This window comes from Pristiophorus japonicus, chromosome 2, assembly GCF_044704955.1.
Source record: "Pristiophorus japonicus isolate sPriJap1 chromosome 2, sPriJap1.hap1, whole genome shotgun sequence".
NCBI classification, from domain to species: Eukaryota; Metazoa; Chordata; class Chondrichthyes; family Pristiophoridae; genus Pristiophorus; species Pristiophorus japonicus.
The window spans coordinates 107,414,439-107,428,652 of record NC_091978.1 but is presented as its reverse complement, the minus strand read 5'-3'; the positions used below and the strand labels follow the sequence as shown (position 1 = coordinate 107,428,652).

The following is a 14,214-nucleotide window of genomic DNA, read 5'->3' as shown; positions in this document are numbered from 1 at the left end:
GTCAAAAAAATCCACGCACAGGCATCTTCCACCCCTCAGCATGCAGTTCAGGACCTGGAATATTAGGTCCTTCATTGAAACATCTGTGAACTTGTTAACACGGCTGAGACGGCGGTCAAGCGCAGGGCGATTCTCCTCACCGTTGTGGGTATTCGATATATGGCCTTGTCAAAAATTTGCTGGCACCGCGATCAAACCAACGGACGAGACTTGAACAGAGCTGCGCACGCTGGTTCGGGAGCACCTCAAGCCGAAGGAGAGCATCCTAATGGCCAGGTATCGCTTTTACATGCACCAACGCTCCGAGGGCCAGAACGTGGCGAGCTTTATCGACGACCTAAGACACCTTGCGGGACAGTGCGAATTTGCAGATCTTTAGGGGGAATGTTGCGGGACTTTTTCGTGCTTGGAATCGGCCACGAGGTCATTCTTCCCAAACTGCTGTCTACTGAATCCCTTGATCTGAACAAGGCCATCACGATAGCCCAGGCTTTCATATCCACGAGCGACCACACGAAACAGATATCTTCACAGCATCGAAGCTCACCGGCAAGTATTGTGCATAAAGTAATGCCTTCAGCAGGCAGAACTGTAGATGGCAGGGCCTACACGTCTGCAGAGGCTAGGCCGAGGGTGACTTACGACTGATCCAGCGCAGATCACGCTGAACGAGCAGGAGAGGCAACTCAACCCGAGGATGAATAGGAGTGTATGGGGTACACACCTTCACCACCAAAAGCCCTCCAATAATATTAAAAGTTAAACTTAATGGCATTCCAGTCTCCATGGAATTGGACACGGGGGCGAGTCAATCAATCATGAGCCAGAAGGCTTTTGTGAAACTCTGGGGCAACAAGGCACAGAGACCAAAACTGAGCCCGATTCACACTATGCTGCGCACTTACACCAAAGAACTTATACCTATTATCGGCAGTGCAGCAGTGAAAGTATCGTACGACGGAATGGTGCATGATTTACCACTATGGATTGTACCAGACGATGGCCCAACGCTATTCGGCAGAAGCTAGCCAGGACAGATCCGATGGAACTGGGACGACATCAAAGCGCTGTCTTCGGTGGATGACGCCCCGTGCACCCAGGTGCTAAACAAATTACCGGCATTATTTGAGCCAGGCATCGGCAACTTCACAGGCGCCAAGGTTTAGATCCATCTTGTTCCTGAGGCATGGGCCATTCATCACAAGGCCTGAGCAGTCCCATATATGATGCGAGAGAAAGTCGAGATCGAGATGGACAGACTTCAACGAGAGGGATTCATATCACCAGTCGAGTTCAACGAGTGGGCCAGTCCAATCATGCCAGTACTAAAGAGTGATGGGACAGTCAGAATCTGCAGGGACTACAAGGTAACGATCAACCGAGTCTGGTTACAGGACCAGTACCCGCTACCAAAGTGGAGGACCTATTCGCAACGCTAGCAGGGGGAAAGTCGTTCACCAAGCTAGATCTAACCTCTGTTTACATGACACAGGAGCTGGCTGAACCGTCAAAGAAATTGCCGTGCGACAACACACACAAAGGACTGTTCGTGTACCACAGATGCCCCTTTGGGATTCGCTCGGCTGCGACCATCTTCCAGAGGAACATCGAGAGTCTGCTGAAATCGGTTCCATGCACCGTGGTGTTCCAAGACGACATCTTGATCATTGGTCGCAACACCACCGAACATTTGCATAACCTGGAAGAGGTTCTAAAATGACTGGACAGAGTGGGGCTCAGGCTGAAACACTCCAAGTGTGTTTTCCTGGCGCCAGAGGTCGAATTTCTAACTATTTTGGTAACTTTCTACTGGGGTTGAGCACTTTGCTGGAACCCTTGCATTTATTGCTACGCAAGGGTGACGGCTGGGTTTGGGGTAAATCTCAAGAGACAGCCTTGCTCTAACAAGTTACTTGTATTGTATGACCCATGTAAACGTTTAGTACTAGCTTGTGATGCGTCGTCGTACAGGGTCGGTTGTGTGTTACTGCAAGCAAATGTGTCAGGCAGACTGCAACCGGTTTATCCAAGGCTGAAGGAGCTGTAGTATGGCTGAGAAAGAAGCGTTAGCATGTGTATACGGGGTTAAGAAAATGCACCAATATCTATTTGGTCTCCACAAACTGCCTACTTCACTGCTCTCAAAAAGCAAACACCAATCAACACCAATGCTTCGTCCCGCATCCAAAGATGGGCACTAACATTGTCTGCGTATGACTATGTAATCCGCCACAGACCAGACACTGAGAACTGCGCTGACGCCCTCAGTCGGCTACCATTGCCCACCACCAGGATGGAAATGGCGCAACCTGCAGACTTTTTTCTGGTAATGGATGCTTTTGAGAGCCAGGGGTCATCCATCACAACTCGCCAGATCAGGACCTGGACCAGCCAAGACCCTGCGCTATCACTAGTAAAAAGCTGCATCCTTAATGGGAGCTGGTCGGCGGTTCCCAGGGAAATGCAAGATGAAATTAAGCCCTTCCACCGACGTAAGGATGAATTGTCCATCCAAGCGGATTGTCTCCTTTGGGAGAATCGCTTGGTTTTGACAAAAAAAGGCAGGGAAACGTTTATACATGACCTACACAGTACCCACCCAGGCATCGTCATGATGAAGGCTATCACCAGGTCACATGTTTGGTGGCCCGGCATTGATTCCGAATTGGAGGCATGCGTACACCAATGCAACACTTGCTCACAGTTGGGCAACGCACTCATGGAGGCCCCACTGAGCCTGTGGTCATGGCCCTACAAACCGTGGTCCAGGGTCCACGTAGATTTTGCTGGCCTTTTTCTGGGAAAGATGTTTCTCGTAGCAGTGGACGCTTACTCTAAATGGATTGAATGTATTATAATGTCATCATGTATGTCCACTGTCACCATTGAAAGCCTCCGGGCCATGTTCGCCACCCATGGTTTGCCCAACGTGCTTGTTAATGACAATGGACCATGTTTCACCAGCTTGGAATTCAACGAGTTCATGACCCGCAATGGCATTAAGCATGTCAGGTCTGCCCCATTTAAGCCCGCATCCAATGGTCAAGCGGAACGGGTTGTCCAAACCATCAAGCAGAGCTTGAAACGCGTAACGGACGGCTCGTTGCAAACCTGGTTATCGCGGGTCCTGCTCAGCTACCGGACGTGCCCCCTCTCGCTCACCGGGGTTCCCCCTGCAGAATTGTTACTGAAGAGAGCACTGAAATCCAGGCTCTGCTTTGTCCACCCGGATCTCAATGATCACGTAGAAACCCGGCGGCACCGGCATAACGTGTACTACGATCGCGCGGCTGTATCACGTGACATTGAGGTTAATGATCCTGTGTTTGTTCTTAACTACGCTCATGGTCCCAAATAGATTGCTGGCACTGTTTAGCCAAGGAGGGGAATAGAGTGTTTGTTGTTAAACTGTTGAATGGGCAAACGTGCAGAAAGTACTTGGATCAGACCAAACTGCGGTTCACTGACAACCAAGAACAGTTTGAAGAAGACTTTACCATCTATGATCCACCAACACACACCCAACCAGCAATTGACCTCGCTGTCAACCAAGAGGATGAACCCACCATGCCCGACAGTCCAATCAGACCAGCTGTACTGCCATGCAGCAATGATCCGACCAACTCACCCATGCCAGGACTTCATCTCAGGCGATCGACCCGGGAACGCGTAGCGCCAGATCGCCTCAACCTGTAAATAACTTGTACATCAGACTTTGGGGCGGAGTGATGTTATATATGCAAACCTCACCAATGATAAGACTTGCCACCAGGGGGCACACCTGTGGGAGACCTAAGGGTCACCTGTGCACCCTGGCAAGGAGGTATAAAAGGCAATCCACCATGCTGCTTCCTCACTTTGGAGTTACATTAACGAGACCAAGGTCACAATGGTTTGAGCTTACAACATAGTTTTGTGGAGTTATTCTGAACACAATAGAACTCATCCTTTTTTTGGCGTGGAAGCAAGTCATCCTCGTTTTGAGGATGCCTATGATGACCAACCTTGGTTACTTTGGGCATGAATGAAGGGATTCTGGTTGCCTGTTTTGTCTACTTGGGCATTGAAAACTTTTAGCTCACAAGCTGCCACTAATTTGTCAGTCTTAGTCAACATTCAGAGCTTTAGATCATTGATGTACATTCACGAATAGCAAGTGTAGAGCATTCCTGCTACCAAATATTCTCCATACACTGTGTTATTAAAATGATTGTTGCAGCTTCTAAATATCAAGTCACCTTTTGTACAATGACAGAATATCTGTCCTCTGCAACCAATTTAAGGTGACTTAAGTGATCCAGCTTGTGAATTACACGAGGAAGAAACAACTTGCATTTATATAGAGCCTTTCATGACCTCTCAGTGTCCCAAAGCGCTTCACAGCCAATTAAGTCCTTTTGAAGTGTAATCACTGTTGTAATGTAGGGAAACGTAGCAGCAGCAGCAGCCAATTAGTGCACAGCAAAGTCCCACAAACAGCAATGAGATAATGACTCGATATTCTGTTTTAGTGATGTTGGTTGAGGAATACAAATTGGCCAGAACTTCCCTGTTGTTCTATGAGTAGTGCAATGGGATCTTTTACATTCACCTAAGAGGAAAGATGGTCTCATTCAAAGAAATGAAAGTATCGTAAGTTGTGCAGTTTACCCTGCGTGCATCTAGCTCGATATAGGACCCAAATAACATTCAAAATATTTTCTCCACCTTATTGATAATTTTTCATTTTTTTCCTATTATCTCACCTATTCTGAGGAAGGTGTCTTGTGTTAGATTACACTTCTATGAACATTGGCAGCTCTCCGCTATCTCACCCAAGTAACCGTTTTTTTTGTGTGAGCCAAGGCAGTCAGTGTCAGTGGGCCATTTGAGCTTTGAGATATCACAGCCAATTTTAACATTTCCTTATTTGGCATCCAAACATGTAAGTTTTCCAGCAAGGACTCTGGTAGCAATTAGGTGTGAGCCTCACCTGATATTTCCCCATGGGACACCAAGACCAATTATAGCAACGCACTGTCTCCCTTGTTATGAGGCTCTCTTGCAGCAATTGAAATTTACCCACTACCCATTTCAGAAAGAAACATTTTCTATCAACCTTTAGCCCCTCCCTCCACCCCCAAAAGATTACTGGAGCAGTAAATAACTCCTTGATCTGATCCTCCAGCTCAACTTGTTGCATTGTTGTTGGATTGAAATAATAATGTTACTGTTCCCGACAGATTCGATCTCTCACTGAATTTCTATTTCCTATGTCTCCCTCTCTAGAAATCTGCTTACTAACAAAAGGCCGACGCACTGCCAGTGTGAAAGCTGACACCTACTGTCGACTCTACTCTCTCTCTGTGGACCATTTCAACGAAGTGCTGGAACAATACCCAATGATGCGAAGAGCATTTGAAACTGTGGCAATCGACAGGCTGAACAGAATTGGTATGTTCATTGAATTTGTGCTGCTATTGCACCAACAGTAACTGTAGGTAAACTGTTGCAATCTATCGTATGCAAATGAGTCACTTAAAAGCAGAAATAAAGATAACAGCAGACAAATTACATTTTCCCTCTGTGCCAATTTTGTAATTAATATTCAGCAGCCTCCATGCTGCTTGAGAACAAAATGTTTCGGAAAAGGTAGTGGCTTTAATTTTTAATTCCATGTATCATGGTAGAGAAAGATTTTTGAAGACATTTTCAATGTTGAGAAATATTAAAAATCTCTGAGTTAAATTTAATTTTTTGTTTCAACTTCACACCCTCCCTTCCCCTGGCCTGTAAGCTCTAGAAAAGTCTCAGTTATTCTTTGGATGGCTTCCCTCTCGCTTTGCAGTTGCACAGAAGAGGAGAGTGTTCAGCGCCATTTCATAAAGGGTGTGCAGTGCAGTGCAGGTGGAGGAGGTTTTACTGTTTAATACTTTGTTGTCTGCTCGAACTCAAAGCAACTCCATTGTACACAATCACTGTAACTAATCAAATAGTAGTTGCCTAAGTTCTAAAAGAATTCCCTATTCTAGAATATTCGAGATGATTGATTACCAACAATAAATTAATAACTCAAGTTGCCATTCTCTTTCTTAATCCGAAATCTTATAAATTGCTACATCATTCATAATCCTAACTTAAGTTTCCAACATTTGCTTCCTCAGGTATTTTCATTAATGTCTCAGCTTACATTTCTTATGCTTATTTGTTCCTCTTTGATTTGCCTTTTACTGTTAACCCTATATTTTTTAAAATAATTTTACTGAAAATGTTGCGTTGTTTACACTGAGTATGTCCGTCTATGTAATTGGGATTTTCTGCATGAACAGTATGGTAAGTTGTTGTGTCTTGTGTTTCCAGTGCTAAAATATGGTGTGACAGGAATGCGTGTTGGGAGTTTGGGCATGTGTCCAATTCGTGATCCCCATTATTTTCTATCCATTTGCAGCCTCCATAATTTTCTAACCCAATGGAAAATTGTGAGCGCCATTCATCAGGAGTATGTCCATATTTCCAATCTGTGCTCCAGTCACCAGTTGTGCTCAACAAGAACATTTACCTTCATATGTTTCACAGAACAAGAGGTAGTTATTCAGAAACTCCTATCAAAACATAGAACGCAATTAGTACTTGTGTTCTAAGTTCTTGGATCAGTGCAGGGAACGGTTTGACTGATAGTGAAACACTGGGCAAGTGGGGTAGCGGCAGTTTGCTCTCTGTGTGCATTCAAAATGAGAAAACGCGTCACGATTTCACAGGGTAACAGTTGAGTTCTCAGAAATGTCAAAAGCATAATATTTGAGAGAAGGTTAACTCTCCTGTTTTATAGTAGTGAGCCTCTTAGTGCTTACTCTCTCGGCAGGAATGTTGGAGCTGCACCTTGCTGCACCTGTTCGGGGGTTAATATTTTCTTATTGCAGTCGATCGCTCTGTGATCAATTGCCATTATAAAACCAGCATTAGCTGGCCACTTCCTAGTTCATACAGCAAGTATTTGCCCCTGGCCACAAGAACTGGTGGGACTTTTGGCAAGGTACATCACACTGTTAATTTTATTAAGTAGGTGGGCATAAGAAGCAACTGCCCCTTTCCACTAGAAATTCTCAACGTTAAAAGAAAATAACAGAGGCTCGACAAAACCAGCTCCCACTCCAAATTCCAACCACTCCACTCCTCCACTCCTGACTTGCACCATCAGAGTCTTAGGCTCAGGATTTTTGCTACCATTATCTGATATTCCATGTCTTGCAAATTGACTGTTAAATTTAGAATTTTAAAAATTTTAGTACCTGCTGTTGTGTTACTCCAAGTTAATCCAAGAGGCTATTTCTCAACAATTTGAATAGTAATCAAATGATCAGCTAGTCATTACCATCAAAGAAGAAACAAGTTGGTCAGAACATACCACTTTACAGGAGATGTACAATGAGTAATATCAGATCATCTGCCCATTATACAATGGAGTCAATCAAAAGGAAAACATACCAATTGCTTACCAATCTTAATTGCTTGCTGTACCTGCATGTTAACTTTCAGTGATTTATGTACAAGGGAACACAGGTCCCTCTGAACACCCAACATTTTCCAATCTCATACCATTTAAAAATTATGCTTTTCTATTTTTCTTACCAAAGTGGATAACTTCACATTTCTCCACATTATATTCCATTTGCCATGTTTTGCCCATTCACTTTGCCTGTCTATATCCTCTTGAAGACTCTTTGCATCCTCCTCATAACTTACATTCCCACCTAGCTTTGTATCATCAGCAAACTTGGATATATTACATTTGGTCCCGGTATCCAATTGCTTCTTAAATTATTCCAAGGTTTTCGCCTTCACCATTCATCTCGAAGTCTATTTATCACTTTCAGTTGGTCACTTTGAAAAAGAACTTACTGATATCAGTATGAAATTTGTTTTTTAATTATTTGAACCTGTATCCACTAAACAACCTAAGTTATTCCAATCTTTTCTCAGACTTCAGTCCTCTGGTGCTAAGATCAGCCTTCTCTGAACTTCCTTTAAGATTTGAAGGTTTTTCCCGTTTCTCGATGACCAGAACTTGACTGTACTCAAGGTGTGGTTTGACCAGAGGACTATACAGTTTGAGCATGACTATCTCAACTAATATCGGCTGGTTTTGCTATATAGTTCAGCATTCTATTTGCTTTATTGATTGCTAATTCACGGTGGTTGGACATGTTGAGCACCAAGTCTACTAAATTCCTAGATCTCTTTCAACTTCTTCCTTAGCATTTCAACAGCATAGAGTACTTCTGTCACCAATTTTCCTTCATATGTGCAGTACTTTATACTTGGCACTTTTGAATTGCATCTGCCTTTGTTCCTCCCACATACTTGATCTCCAACTCATTTGTAGTTCTGAGCTGCCGACTGCTCCATCTGCTCCAAACTCGGTCCCTTGTGGCAGAGAGGCCGGGCCTTGGACTCCATATGCTGGGAGTTTTTCCTTCCGTGGGCTCAGTGGGACCTGGTGTAATTCTGGAGGCCCCAAACATCAGGGTGGGCAGTTATTTTCACACAAGTGGCCAATTGGCCCCAATCTGCCCTTTCTGGGGTTGGGGGTATGTGACCCCCTTCCTGGGATAGTCAGTTTCCTCTCGAGTCTTCAGTGATACCTCCCAACACTGCTGAATGCCCACTCCTGGAGATCCCAACTCTGTGAGCTTTGGCAGTGTTAGTGGCAGAATGCCACAGCGGGTGCGATCCCGATGTAATTGTCAGAATGGCACACCTATAGATGTTTTAAACCCTCGTAAATTGCTTAGTACCTATTACTATCTACCAAGTTCGTATGAGGTGCAAAAACATTTTAACTTGCATTTCTCATCTGTCAGTCACTGCAAATTTAATATATAACTACAGTTCTTCTTTCTTGTGCTTCCAAGCTGAGGTAAGTCTTTTATCTTGATTTCTCAGTCATCTAGAGAGCTTACTTATTCCATAGCTGCAGGCTTCTGGTCCTTTCACTCTGCTTATCACAACCTGCAATTTATTTCTTAATTCTCCCCAACTTCTGTTGCATTTAGTGGTTAAGAAAATAGTTAAATGCAATTTTTCAGTGCTTTCTGCAGCCGAAAGGCAACAAAGATCAGATTTCATGCTCTGAAGTAAATTACGTTTTGCTGCGTTTGCTTTAGCAAGATCCCAGACTCAGTGAATTACAATTTGTTTCTTTCAGCCTTCTCTTCTCTGACTTTGTGCAGAACCATTAAACTTCTGACACCATGTTTTGCCTCACTGGTTCTTTAAGTCATTGGGAAAGAGAAGTCAGGCTGTAATTACAAATGAGTGGGCCGAAATTCAGGGTCTCAGAAAGACCCATTACTGCCTGTTTGTGGCAGCCATGCAGCGGAATCCTGTGGCCGCAGCTTTGTGGTCAACTGGCCGCCCTGACACAAATTCAGGTCGGGGATTTTTTGACCTGTCCCCACTTCCGCCCCGCTGCTGAAGACCGCCGCAAGCGTGTCATAAAAGCACGCACCACCGCTCTCCCTCACCTGCAGAATTCTGCGCCCCATATTCACTGCAAAAAATTGTTCCCCCATCGTGCCGTGCCCCTGACAGCTTTCTCTGTCGATGCACTTTTTCACTGTGCGCAGTGTGGCGGCCCTTCAACGGGAGGGCCCACTGCTGCGGCTACCATGTCTTTATTTTTGTCGGCCAACATCCTGATCGGGCGGCAAAATAGTGCCCACGGGTTCGGCCGGGCCGCCAACAGGCAGTCTGGCACCCCGGCCAAAAGCCTCCCTGGTGGCCCAGTGGGCGAAGATAAAAAATGCCGGATTCTCTCCCCTTTAGCGGAGAGGAGAGAGCGTGGTGACGCACATGCGCTGTGACTGGCGGAGTCCCAATCCCACCCCAACCTCCGCCCCTCAGCCTGCCTTAATGCTTCACTTCCGCCCCCACTATGATCGACTTCCAGTCCAACTTTAAAAAAAAGGCAGAGTCCCGAAAATCGACGAAAAGGCTACCTCAATGATCCCGATGAAAAAATACTTGAAGGGAAAGGTAGGTCCGCCAGCTTTCTGGCAGCGCTGAATTTCGGCCCCACGAACATTTGGATTACAATCTCACTGCTGGAGGTTTACGCTAGATGACGCAGTTTAAAGAATCTAAGGTAGTTATTAGCTACTTTAGCATTCCAGTTTAGCTTGCTGCAGTGGATACAGCTGTACAGCAGAAAACTATCAACAATTCAGCGAAAATCAGCAAATTAGCTTTCTCACTTAGAGAACACAAAGGAACAGGAGGAGGCCATTTAGCCCCTCGAACCTATTCCGCCATTCAATGAGATCATGGCTGATCTGTGACCTAACTCCATGTACCTTAATACCTTTGGTTAACAACAAAAACTCAAGGATATGCAAATTTGAAATGTCACATGGATGCAGGAGTGGATGCTCACCTGAGGTTGGGGTTAAGGAACTATTTGTGCACAGAATAGAGGTAGCTTGATTGTGTATCCGCAGAAGCAAACCAAAGGTATTAAGTCTGGTAAATTGTGAGCTATCACCAATAAATGAAAGATTCTCTTAAAAGCCTAACTGGTTCACTAATGTCCTTTAGTGTAGGGAACCTGCTCCCTTACCCGATCTGGTTCCAGTCCCACATGATATGGTTGATTTTCAGGGGGAGAAATTCAGTCGTGCCTCTGATGCGGTGTTGTCCCGGGCAGAGCGGTAAATTTTGCACCGGCAAATTGATTGCATCTGCCACCGCAAAAGTTATCAGAGTTTGGATCGGACCCGAACGGAGGCGTTGCACACCTTTTAGGGCGCTAGGCCAACTGAGCAAGCGAAAATCTCGAGCTAAAGAACCGGCCTCGCAGCGCCATAAGAGAGGACTCGGGTGGGGGTGGGGGGGAAACCTGGTAAAAAAAACACCAAAAGCATTCCCAATAAATAACTCATGCCGCCACAATATAAATCGCAAAAAAAAACTAACAAAACAATCACATTACCTGAGGTTGACAGTACTTACCTCATTGCAGCCGCTGCAGCTTGGAACACCAGCTTCCACAGATGTTCCCAACAGGGTGCTCTACAGAATGCTATGGGTCGGGCAGCAGCCAAAAATCGAGCCGGTGTCGCAACCGGGGCGTTGCACACCGGCTCACCACTTTTGGGCAGAAATGCTCCGCGCCCCATCGAAACCAGCATCTAATGTCGCGGCAGGACGCTGGGAGCTGGCCGCCCGCCCGGAACTGCTTACTGTCACACCTCTGAGGCACTAATAGGGGCGTCGGAGGACCAAAAATACAGCCCAGCATGTTCTCAAGACAACTATCGATATCAATCAATGTTGCTTTCCCAGTGTTGCCGCCATCTGAAAAACAAATTAAAAAAACAAAGTTGGGATGATGGAAGACCTTTGGCTTATGGTGCATTAAGTAAGGCCATTATATTTTTACTTTCAACAAGACCTTGGGCTGGAAATTAGGTTGACGGTTTTTTGAGATGTAAATGACGGGCAGTTGATTCATTTAGTACGGGGAAATGGTTTGCGTTGGCAGTCAAAATATTCAGCAGCTGCGTCCTGACAGTGGAGCACTAAGGGAAGCATTCCACACTTAGCTTAGGGTGCTAGGCCGGGTGAGCAACTGAATACTTAGAGCTAAAGAGACGACTTCGTAGCACCCTAAGAGAGGCCTCCCTGCAACAAAGTTGTGTTTGGCAAAGTAGATGTTTTTTGAAGAAGTGCATACATAAAGGGAGTGCACTAAATGTGTATATATGGATTTACAGAAAGCATTCAATGGGGGTCATTTTAACTTTTGGCGGTGGTGCAAAATAGGAGGTTTTGGATTGGCCAGCCATTATACACCTCATTTGATTATCCTTTACATTGAAGCCAATGGAAAAAAAATCAGGTAAATATGTATAATGGCCGACCAATCCGATATCGACCCTATTACGCCACTGACGAAAGTTAAAACTACCCAAGAGATTTGTTAGAAAAATTGAGGTGTATGGAATAAGAGAAAATTAGCGGCAAGGATATAAAGTTGGTTGATGACAAAAAAACAAAGAGTTTGCGTCGGTGGAAGTTGTTCGGACTGGAGGAGGATTGGAAGTGGTGTATTCCAGAAGTCAATGCTGGTCTATCTTTTGAGTATAGAGAAGACCTCAAAATTTGCTGATAACACAAAGGTAGTTTGGCACACAGTGAGCAGCACTATAAAAGACTTCAGGAAGACATAGACAAGTTATAATGGGCAGACAGGTAGCAGATGCTATTTAATGTGGATAAGTGTAAGTTAATTTCTCTTTCATTTGTTCATGGAATGTGGCCATCGCTGGCAAAGCCAGCATTTGCTTCCCATCTCTAATTGCCCTTCAGTAGGTGGTGGTGAGCCACCTTCTTGAACCGCTGCAGTCCTTGTGGTGAAGATACTCCCAAAGTGCTCTTAGGGTGGGAGTTCCAGGATTTTGACCCAGCAAAGTTGAAAGAATATTTCCAAGTCAGGATGGTGTGTGATTCGGAGGGGAACTTGCAGGTGATGGTGTTCCCATGCACCTGCTGCTCTTGTGTTTTAGGCAGAAGATGTTGCAGGTTTGGGACGTGCTTTTGAAGAAGCCTTGGCGAGTTGCTGCAATGCATCATGTAGATGGTACACATTACAGCTATGGTGCATCGGTGGTGGAGGGAGTGAATGTTTAAGGAGGTGGATGGGGTGCCAATCAAGCGGGCTGCTTTGTCCTGGATGATGTTGAGTTCTTGAATGTTGTTGGAGCTGCACTCATCCAGGCAAGTGGAGAGCATTGCATCACATTCCTGACTTGTGCCTTGTAGATGATGGAAAGGCTTTGGGGAGTCAGGAGGTGAGTTACTTGCCACCCTTGTAGCCACAGTATTTATGTGGCTGGTCCAGTTAAGTTTCAGGTTAATGGATGTTGACGATGGGGAATTCGGTAATGCCATTGAATGTCAAGGGCAGGTGGTTAAACTCTCTCTTATTGGAGACAATCAATGCCTGCCACTTGTATGGTGCGAATGTTATTTCCTACTTATCAGCCCAAGCCTGAATGTTATCCAGGTCTTGCTGCATGCGGGCATGGACTGCTTCATTATCTGAGGAGTTTCAAATGGAATAAAATAAGGAATGAGAATATACACCGAATGGAAAGATACTAAAGGGTAGAGATGAACGTAGGGAACTAGTGTTCAGATATATCCCTGAAAATGGTAGTGCAGGTAGATAAAGCCATAAAAAAAGCCAATAGAATTTAAAATTTTATAAATATGCGTTTAGAATACAAAATATTTATACAAAATATTGAGTAGGCCACAGTCGAAATGCTATGTACTTTTGGAAAGGACATTAAAACCATAGAGAGCATACAGTATACATTGACCAAAATTATTGGTCCCACTGGAGACTTAAGCACATAATACAGGCTGGTACTTCAGTGTAGTACTGAGGGAGAGCTGCATGATTGGAGCTACCGTCTTTCAGATGAGACATTTAACCAAGGCCACATCTGCCCTTTCAGGTGGACGTAAAACATCCCAAAGCACTATTCGAAGATGAGCAGGGGAGTTCTCCAATGTCCTGACCAACATTTGTCACTCAACCAATATTTAAAGCAGATTACCTGGTCATTTATTTCATTGCTATTTGTGAGAGCTTGCTCTGCGCAAAATTGGCTGCAAAGCATTTTCTACATTCCTACATTACAACAGTGATTACACTTTTTTTTTAAGTACTTAATTGACTATGAAGTGTTTTGGGATGTACCAAGATCAGGAAGGTGCTATATAAATGCAAATCGTTTTTATGGGAATTATAGTTCCAAGGAGAGATTTGAAGCAGAAAAGGCTATAAGGAGATTTAATAAAGGTTTTTAAAAATATTAAGAATTTTGATAGGCTGAATAGCGAAAGATTATTTATTCTGGTTGTGAATCAGTGATGGCAGGTAAAATTTGTTTGCACAGAAGGTTGTTAACCAAAGAAAGATTTAACAGAGGGAGTGATTGAGGATGAGACCTTTAAATCTTTTAAGGGAAAATGTGCTAATATTTGAAGGAGAAGCAGATACAGGGCTGAGGGAAGAGTACGGAACAGACAGTGGGATTAGGTTTGGATTGATCTAATAAAGAGGTGTTACAAACACAATGGAACGAATAGCCTCCTTCATCCTAACGTCTTAACAGAAGAGATAGTGGATGCATTGATGGTAATCTACCAAAATTCCCTGGATTCTGG

At 44.5% G+C, this 14,214-nt stretch overlaps 1 protein-coding gene across 1 annotated transcript in view; it reads left to right on the top strand.

Moving 5' to 3' along the window:
• LOC139231492 (potassium/sodium hyperpolarization-activated cyclic nucleotide-gated channel 1-like) overlaps nt 1-14,214 on the top strand; it is a 347,416-nt gene that overhangs the window by 269,631 nt on the left and 63,571 nt on the right. The window contains exon 7 of the mRNA XM_070862514.1: nt 5,269-5,433. Within this exon, the coding sequence (XP_070718615.1) occupies nt 5,269-5,433 (165 nt within the window). The remainder of the gene's footprint in view (nt 1-5,268; nt 5,434-14,214) is intronic.